Raw genomic sequence first — 10,322 nt, forward strand, 5'->3', positions numbered from 1 at the left:
CAAACACAGTAAAATGTTTCCAATATCTGAAAGACAAAGATAATGTGGCTGTTAGGGTTAGTCTTACTATATCCCAAAATGTCAACACACTTGCCAAAAATGAATTTTATCAGCTCAGTGCAGCCAAGGGATTTAGTTTATCTAACTGTCCTACAAGGAATAAATAGTTTACCACTGTTTTTGAAGATTGGGGTAAATCTAACATTCTATTGACATATGCTATAGATTTAATTTAATGCTGTGGTTCAGATGTATCTTCTGATAAATTTTAATAAAATCTATGCTAAGGATAATGGAGCTGTTTCAGTATTTATGGGATTTAAAATGCAGAGTTAGAGAAGGAAACATGTTAATTGAAACAATGTGTATATTCTTGCAGTGATTTGAAGAACGTTGCTAAAGTTTGTTGGTCAGTTGGTTTTGAATATTAGAAAGTTAGTATTTTTCAGATTTATTGGTCTTTTCTATAGTGAGAAAATGCTCTAATGAAGTGATTAAATAGCTCAATTTTTATTTTTTAGGTATATTGGAGATAACTTCTGTAGAAATCGGAGTTGTGGCAGTTAAGTCCATTAAGAGCAACTATTATTTAGCCATGAACAAGAAAGGAAAAGTCTACGGCTCTGTAAGTATTTTTTTACCTACCAAATGGATTGCAGTAGTCAGCATAGTTCCCTCTTACCTACTGAAAACCCCACTTGACTCTGTATTACTACTAATTAGAGCTGAAATGAGCTGTTCATCAAAATTTCATCCTGTGGTAAACCAGCAGCCCCTCTCTCCACAAGCTCCCTGGTGTTTTTAGGCTCATATCATACCAAAACATCTGTTGGGGGATTTATCATGCTTACTGCAATCTTTAAGGTTATTTTTTTCCTTTTTTTTTCTGCAGTACAGCCACATTTATCAGTAATTCTGGGGGAATAAAGTGTATCTAAAATCAGCTGATAGAAGAGACACACCAAATTATCAAACTACAACTGCCAAGAAGATTTCTAGAGTAGTCAGCTTTAAGTTGATTGTATTAATTAATACATAAGATTATGGGCAGTACAGAGAGACAGACATATATCAGCAGGAAGATAAGATTTGACTGAGCAAAATTTGAATATAATTTGAAAACTGTCCATATATACTCTATTTGTATTTGTGTAAGTTTGGGGTTACTGATACTTTCAGTAAAAAAAAAAACACAAAATGAAACAAAAAACTGAACAAAACCCAGTAACTATCCAAATATTGTTCTGGTATTGCATCTAGTTTGGTTTGCAGCTTTTTGCCAGTTCCCGTGAGTTTGAGCCCACATAAATGTAAACTTATTCAAGTCATCTGTAAAGGTTATGAACCAATCTTCAGATTGCTCAGTATTTAGAACATCCATAGGCTTTAAGGAGAGCACTTCACAGATAGGTACTGGGGCTGGGTTTATCCTCAATGCAATGTAGCTAAGCCTACCCCTGCTGAAAATGATGAAGTAATGCCAGTCTGAGACCACCAGCAGAATGAACTGAGATTCAAGGGGGCTGAAGTAATTTAGCCCTCTTTTTTTAGGGAAGGATGTGAATCCTGTAGAAATGCTTCCTTAAACCCCATTGTCGAGGTTTGGGCTGGACTGGTCACTGAGACGAACAACAGATGCTCTCCCCGCACCTCTCGCTCCCAGGAGAAGAGGAGGAGAGATAAAGAGATTTATGAGTTCAGAAGAAACTAAAGTATTTTAATGAAATATTAATAAAATAATGAAAATAAAATAATGAAATATATACAATATATACAAAACCGTATCAAGCTCCCAGGATGATGATCACGTCACCAGCAGGCACTGGGAAGGTCCCAGACTAGACTCAGCGACAGATGGGAACTGGATTCCAGCTCTGGAGTCAGGAACACATGGATCGGGATCAAAGGCAGATGAACAGACAGGGTCCTCCTCAGATGCCAGCCATTGAAGAAAAGAGGGCTGACCCTTTGATCCCTCAGCTTTTATACTGAGCATGGGGCAGATGGGATGGAATACCCCTGTTGGTCAGGTTTGGGTCACCTGTCCTGTCCACTCCTCCCTGAAGGTGGGATCCCTCTACGCATTTCCATTTCCGACCCTCCAATGGGGCAAATAACGAAATTGGCTGACCTTGGTTGTTATAGCAATAAGTATAAGCAAGGGCCTCTCTGCATACCATTCCTTGGCATAAACTACAAACATAGGTCTTATCACTCTGAGAGCAAACAGTTTCTGCACAATATGCTTTTAATTTCAGAGATTTTCAGAGGGTTCAGTTAGTTAGAAGAGACTTAACTGCAAAGTAAAATTACTGAACAGAAAATTGGTTGTTTTACCTCAAACCAGGACACCCATTCATACAAACTATATAAACCGTCCTCTCTCATCTGCACTGTGGCTAGTCACTCCTGGTTCATAAGGTTACTTAGAATCATAGAATCATAGAATTGTCTAGGTTGGAAGGGACCTTTAAGATCATCTAGTCCAACTATCAACCTGACTGATAAAAACCATCACTAAACCATGTCTCTAAGCACTATGTCAACCCATCTTTTAAATACCTCCACGGATGGTGCCTCAACCACTTCCCTGGGCAGCCTGTTCCAATGCTTAATAACCCTTTCAGTGTAAAAATTTTTCCTAATATCCAATCTGAACCTCCTCTGGTGCAGCGTGAGGCCATTTCCTCTTGTCCTATCACCTGTGACTTGGGAGAAGAGACCAATCCCCGCTTCTCTACAACCTCCTTTCAGATAGTTGTAGAGAGCAATAAGGTCTCCCCTCAGCCTCCTTTTCTCTCGGCTAAACAATCCCAGCTCCCTCAGTCTTTCCTCATAAGACTTACTCTCCAGACCCCTCACCAGCTTCGTTGCCCTTCTCTGGACCCGCTCCAGCACCTCAATGTCTTTTTTGTGGTAAGGGGCCCAAAACTGGACACAGTACTCAAGGTGGGGCCTCACCAGTGCTGAGTACAGGGGGACGATCACCTCGCGAGTCCTACTCACCACACTGTTCCTGATACAGGCCAAGATGCTGTTGGCCTTCTTGGCCACCTGGGCACACTGCTGGCTCATGTTCAGCCAACAGTCGACCAACACCCCCAGGTCCTTTTCTGCTGGGCAGCTTTCCAACCACTCTTCCCCAAGCCTGTAGCGCTGCATGGGGTTGTTGTGACCCAAGTGCAGGACCTGGCACTTGGCCTTGTTGAACATCATCCCATTGGCCTTGGCCCATCGATCCAGCCTGTCCAGATCTCTCTGCAAAACCTTTCTACCCTCCAGCAGGTCGACACTCCCACCCAACTTGGTGTCATCTGCAAACTTACTGAGGGTGCACTCAATCCCCTTGTCCAGATCATTGATAAAGATGTCAAAGAGAACTGGCCCCAATACCGAGCACTGGGGGACACCACTCATGACTGGCCGCCAACTGGATTTAACTCCATTCACCACCACTCTCTGGGCCTGGCCCTCCAGCCAGTTTTTAACCCAGCGGAGAGTACTCCCATCCAAGCCATGGGCAGCCAGGTTCTGCAGGAGGATACTGTGGGACACTGTATCAAGGCCTTACTAAAGTCCAGGTCCAGGTAAACAACATCCACAGCCTTTCCCTCTTCCACTTCTGACCTTCTAAACTCCTGGGCAGTATCAAAGAATCACATTAAGAAAAGATCACAACAGAGAAATTTTTCTTAAGCTCCTATAAATGTGAATTTTAATTTCTAAAATTACACTGGTCAGAAATACAGGATGATCAGTGCTCAGTCCTGCACCATTGAGAGGTATAAGGGTATACTGAGTTGCTGACAGTTACTATTTGTCAGTTAAGCTCCATTCATTGATCATGAATATGCTTCTGAACATATGTGAAGTTGTTAATATAAATCACCATAGGTAATTCACATGACTCAGTGAACGGTGTTTAACTTAGTTGTTTGTGATGATCCATCCCAAAGCCTGAGATAAGTTTTCCTACCAAAGTTGTTAGCCACGGCTGGTGTGATGAGAGTTCATTCCAACTCTATACACACACAGAAGGCGGCAAAGCAGCTTTCATGTACTCTAAGTGGTAAATGCTGCCATAAGATTCAGTAATTCACAGTGTTATTAGAAATAGTGTTGACAGGATGATATGAATGAGGAAAGCCTTTTTTTTTTTTAATTCAAGCTGAGATAATTTTTCAATATTCACATCATAAAATCACAACATAATTACTTATCAAAACCTATTCCATAATGCATCAGAGATTTCAGGAATGCTTCTGTTGTTATTTTCCCCATCTTCCCAAGACTTGCAGTGAGATTCATATTGCTACAGTGTGGCAGCTTGTGGCAGAAATGAAAAACAGAACCAAAAAAAAATTGTAAAAACACTCTTAAGCATGTGCACAATAGACATCAGTTCAGGGTTATACTGATATTTGTTTGAAATGAGCAAAGCAGTCCTGGGCTAACACTCAGACTCCTGCCAATAAGACTTCTTAACCCCATCACATCATCTCTTCTCTCTGTATTATCTAAGAATACAGATAAAAGTTTGTATCTGAGTACAATTCTGCATTTGGGAAAGCAAGTCAAGACAGAGTGTTTCTATGTTTATCAAATGGTTTGCCATTTGACTGACTTTGGTTTGAACAAGAGAACAAAGGAAGACTCACTATTTGGTTACTTTAAGAAAATAAGGTGCTGGCAGATAGGAGAAATTACTGCAATTTAGAACTGTGATTGATGCTAACCTGCCTTCTAAATACCTTGAAGCAGGAGGTGGCATATTACAGCAAGTAAATTTAAATGATCTGTATGTAGCTTTGTGAATACAGGCAGTATCAAGGGTCATTTTGCAGAGTCTTTGCTTGACAGTGTCTTCCCGAACAATCATTATTCAACTGACTACTAATCCCAAATTTGAAGTGCATTTTGGGAGCCAAATTGAGTTTGAATATGTGCAATTCTGTTAGGAAAACATAAGCATGTGTTCTATAGTCTTAGCAGCAACTAAGTAAAACATTGATTAGACACCTGAAAATTCTTACTGTATTGAAGTACTGAGCATTAACTAGTTTAAAAATTCTAATTTAAATTAATAGGAATGGAAAATATATTCCTTAAAATATTCTTATTTTTCATTTTATTAGTACTTTATATCTTTATTAGCCGAATTTCTAAGGATTTTGATCATCATAAAAGATAAAACATCCCTGAAACTCTTATCTGTACCATGAAAATTCTTTTATTATTCAGACATATTTCTCATCTTGTTCACAGACACATTAAAAATACCACATGTAGTTAGTATATCATACTCTGAGATGCGTAATAGCACCTTGTTTTCAGAAAAGCAGAAAACAAAATGCTAATTTTTGGCTGTTATTTAAGTATGTTGTAAATGTCCTACTTTCAAAAGCTTTCTAAATGGAATATAAGTAACTTGTGTGATTTTTTATATGTAGGAATTACTTATTTGTGAAAACAAAGCATTCTTGGCTTCATTATAGAGAAGAAGATCTGCATAAAAGTGCATTTAACATTATAGAAAAAATAGTCTTCCCCCACATGCTTCCACATTATTGTATTTTTTTATACTTTCTAAAAAAATTGACAACAATTTCTCCTTTTAAAATATAAAACCTTCATCTCTGGTACCCTACACAATATTACTTTCAAGTTTACTTAGTTTACTTATTCTTTTTTAGGCTAAGCCCCTCTTCAGGTCAGCAAAGTAAACAGGCCTCATCCATTGTAACAGCAGTATAACAGTGATTTGCACACATCCAAAAAACGCCCTTTTTCATGGCCAATCTGGTGTAAAGGATCTTACTTTAGATAAGAAGTAGGCCTATGCCATGCATATTTGTTTAACATATGATATCAATAACCTGGTTCAAAATATTTAAGGGTTATATTTGTTAGAACTGAAATATGATGAATGATTCCAAGATTGCTACCTCATACTTTGAGTTAATGACTGAGAATTTGATTTAATATTGTTGCCATATTCCAACACAGGGAAGTTTCATTTTGGCTCTGAGTGAATTATATCATTTTACTGCAATAATTATGCACTGAATAGCTGATTATGTCTTTTGTTGTTTTCATTTTTTGCAATCTAACTGATGTTGCTTTAAATGATATGGACACAGTTAAACTTTTCTTTAAAACACACTGTAGGATCCTAAAAGGGCATCACATACAGAACACTCAAATCTTCCAGAACATTTTTAGAAATTATTTACCTTCAGTATGCTGCATCTCTGAAAGATTATGTTTATTCTGAATTTGTGCATTTATTTTCTTCTTTTAACAGAAGGAGTTTAACAGTGATTGCAAATTGAAGGAAAGAATAGAAGAAAATGGATATAACACATATGCATCCTTAAATTGGAAGCACAATGCAAGGCAAATGTTTGTGGCCCTGAATGGAAGGGGAGCCACAAAGAGAGGACAGAAAACAAGAAGGAAAAGCACTTCAGCTCACTTTCTTCCAATGGTAGTAATGCCATAGATGAAGGAACTATTTTATCAATGCAGATGAATCAAAGGCTCTTACGTCAAGAATATTTGGTAATCTTCTTGAAAAGTAAATGCAAGGAAACAGTGCAGACATCTGCTTGTTTGTAAAGAGAGCAGGGGGAGTCTTTGAAGGTTTTGTACTCATTGCTGGCACGTGAAATACTTTTATTTAGTTTGGGATCATATCTTATAATCAAGATAAAAGCTGGATCAAATGGGATGGAAGTTATTGCCAGTGTGAACAATTTTTTTTAATCTCTGTGGCAGAATTTAAGGGACTTGAGGCAATCTGTTGAATGACCTTCATAGGGAAAGTTATTTATAGAATACTAAGTCATATCAAAGATCTTAATTGCTCATTCAAGCCTAATGATCCAATGAACAGTTAGACACACTAGCATTTACTGGAAGCACTTGGATCACATACACAAATAATGACATTTCTGGAGAAGCTTTGTGAAAGAATGGATAGGATTAAGGGATATAAGCAAAGTAGTGTAAAACTGTTCTAACAAAATGAATACTATGGTTTACTTGTATGTTCTAACTTAATTCCTTTTTATTTCTAAGTTATTTATTTAATAGGTTGTTAAATATCTTTTTGATTTGAAATGCTTTCCTTATTTACTACTTTGTTATTTTCCCTTTTTCTCAGTACTTCACACAGAGGTTGCTAGGTTAAAATGTCAAAACCTCAGAAGTACTCTGAGAATAGGTATTAGACAAGGCTTTAAAGGCAGAATTTAATGTGTATAATCCATTTTTTTCCTAAACTATCTTGCACTTAAGCAAAAAGACCAAACAAGCAGTGCTCAGATTTATGGTATTGGGTGTCTGGTGTCTATGTAGGAGAGGTTTTTTTTACTTATCAGCACTCAAGAAAAAACTTCAAGAAATACTTTGTTGCAGGGGTCTTTCTGCTATTTTGAAATTGAGAGAAGGGGCCACATCTGTACTTGGGTGTTAATACATTTGTGTGTATATTCATCTGACTTTGACTTCAGTTTGGAACTGAGATCTAATGTATTGCAATCAGTGTGATATTCTGCAGCAAGCTTTGGGCTGGAACCTAGGTGTGGACAGCCACTGAGACTGCAAACATTAAAATTAAACAGTGTGTAATTCCCCACTGTAAAATTTGACCTCTAAAAGGTAAATAAGAAGGCAACACAGTTCTGCACTTATTCAGTTAATATGCCCATTCAGCATATTTACCCTTGTTACCAGCTTGTAGAATCATAGGCATATAGTGGGAGCAATACCTAAGGACAGAGGGATAGGAAATCCAAAATCATGTTTGGGCATTTATCAGAGATTATTACTCACATGTATATTATATATGAGAGCTAACCAAAAAGCCGTGCTGGTATCCAGCTTTAGCATGCCTTTCATATCCATCATAGTAACTGAAGGCTCAAAATACATAATATCCAGCACATTTTTATGAAGTGTTACTAGTCCCATGGCTTAACTTGAGCAACTGCAGTGTAACAAAGTTAAGCGTAATATGAAGTCTGTTCAATTAAAGGTACATAAAGTTTGTTTTATGCTTTGCTTTAAAATTAGAGAGCTCTGGATAGCTCACCAATGTAACCATATTGAAATTCATTTTGTTAGAGCAGATAAATAGAAAACAGTACATCAAACAATTTGTACCACTGTCTTCACATTGTATTTCACTAAATAAATAAATAAGCCTTTGTAGTGTCTGTAGTAAGAAAGAAAAGTAGTATAATATTATTTTGTTCCAGATACTTTAAGTGTGAGATTATATTGATGCTGCAGTTTTATCTTCAATATTTCTTGTAGTGAAAAAGGTTTTATTTTTATTGTTTGGAAACTGTATTTTGGTACAAAGGAGAGCCTTGCCTAATGTGTCTTTTTGAGAATGCTTAACCTCTATAAAGGCAGGTGGTGTTGGAATCTTCCATAACTTATTTAAGTCAATGTATAATCAGCACTTCAATCTTAGTCTGTTATTTATATATTAGCTGTTTTTTAAAAAAAGCAAAAAATAACAGCTTTCCCATAAAATACAAAATGGTCAGATTGTATTTCCTGTCCTTAAATAAACTCAACTGTTTTAAAACTGATGGCTAACATTATATTTCATAGTACTTTATCTCCAGCTTGCTTCTTCACAAATGAGATTTTTCTAGAAAGGGAAATAAGAATTTCAGATTTTAAATGTTAGTGGAGGTCACAGCAAAACTTAACTGCCACGATAAAAGTGAGTTTCTGTTGTTTAAAATTTGTAATCAATAATTAAAACTGACGACATAATGGACCACCACAGTCAGATTGGACAAATGCAGTATTGGATGACCACTTAAAGAACATTTAGGGTACAAATGAAGATCTCTTTTGGCAACATTACTTATATGAGTTGATCAGGGGAAAAAATGCATAAACATTACCATAGTACTCAAAACACCATGCTGCTCAGAGGCCAAACCCAGGAAATATCACTTTTCCAAAGTGAGTCAGAAGCCATTTGTGACATGAATAGCAGTGAAATTAAAAAAAATAAAAATCCTTGAAGGAATCAATGATTCCTGCATGACTGGGATATTGTAATACCCACTGTGATGGGAACAAACTGCAGACACTATCTAGCGTATCACAGATCCTCAACCATAAACTCTGTTTTCTGTCACCTTCAGCATAACAGACTCCCGAGCAAAAGGAAACAGGGGGAGGGATTTAAAAAAGAAAAGGGAAACAAAAAATCACTGAGCAACAATGTATAGTATGTTATATTGAAATAAAAATAATAAAATGTGGGGAATATAGATTAAGAATATTGCCCCTTGTTTGTTTTATTAACCTGAAATGGTACTGCACAAAAATAAAAAGGGAAAGATCTGTTGTACTATGGATGTGGTTTGGTGCTGTATAGCCCCAAAACAAAACAAAAGCAAATAAATAAACAAACAAAGCATCACTTAAAAATTTGTAGGTTTCTTTAATTTTTTGTATGTGTGAGTCAGCTATCTCCATGCTAATAACAACCAAATGCTTTAGATTCTCCCTGTAAGTATCCAGATCCACCTAGTTTATGCAGTGAAAAAAGCAATGAATTTAAAGCAAGCACATTTGATTAAAGAATGAAGGGGGTTACGAAAAAGAACATGTATTTACATTTTTAAAGTAAATTTAGATAACTTTAGAAAAATAGTTAAATTTTATATAAGACTTCATTCAAGACATTTCAGGTTATAAAGTCCACTAAAGGTTAGTAAACCTTAGTAATACAATAATACCAGTGTATGAGCACTAATTTGTTATTCGTGTCCCTGCTGAAACTGATTGTCTCTGTTCACACAATCAGCCATAACTGCTTCAAGGAGCGATCTTGAAACTAATGCAGGAAGACAGCTCCTCTTTTGAAGTACCAGGTATCATTATTTACTCTCCTAAATTAGATTGTGGGGCAGAATTTATTCTCCTAAGCACTTTCTAGATGTTAGGGCCAATAGGCTGGGACCTTTCAGGTAATATTTCTAACAAATCACAACAAGAAATGAGAGTATTGGGTGTAAATAAAAATCACAGCATAAGTATTCACGTGAGGCATTTTAAATTTTGCACTAAAAATGTGAAAATGTGGTTGCTTTTTTCCCCAGCTCAAAAAACACACTATTCATTTAATCTTTTTGAAAAAAATATAGTTTTCAGTTTACTCTTATCACAGAATCACAGAATCACTAGCATGTGCAGCATATTTCTTGTCCAGTTATGGTAATTCCTTCCTTCTTTTACATATAGTGATGCCCCCAAACAAAAAGATTCATAAAAGCTTCACTGAAGGA

The 10,322-nt window shown here is 36.6% G+C and overlaps 1 protein-coding gene across 1 annotated transcript in view; it reads left to right on the forward strand.

Annotated features, from left to right (window-relative positions):
* LOC141476644 (fibroblast growth factor 10-like) overlaps positions 1-8,602 on the forward strand; it is a 97,636-nt gene extending 89,034 nt beyond the window's left edge. The window contains exons 2-3 of the mRNA XM_074165426.1: positions 522-625; positions 6,305-8,602. Coding sequence (XP_074021527.1) covers positions 522-625; positions 6,305-6,502 — 302 coding nt within the window. The 3' untranslated portion in view covers positions 6,503-8,602. The remainder of the gene's footprint in view (positions 1-521; positions 626-6,304) is intronic.
* Positions 8,603-10,322: the final 1,720 nt, after the last annotated feature.

This window comes from Numenius arquata, chromosome W, assembly GCF_964106895.1.
Source record: "Numenius arquata chromosome W, bNumArq3.hap1.1, whole genome shotgun sequence".
NCBI lineage: Eukaryota > Metazoa > Chordata > Aves > Charadriiformes > Scolopacidae > Numenius > Numenius arquata.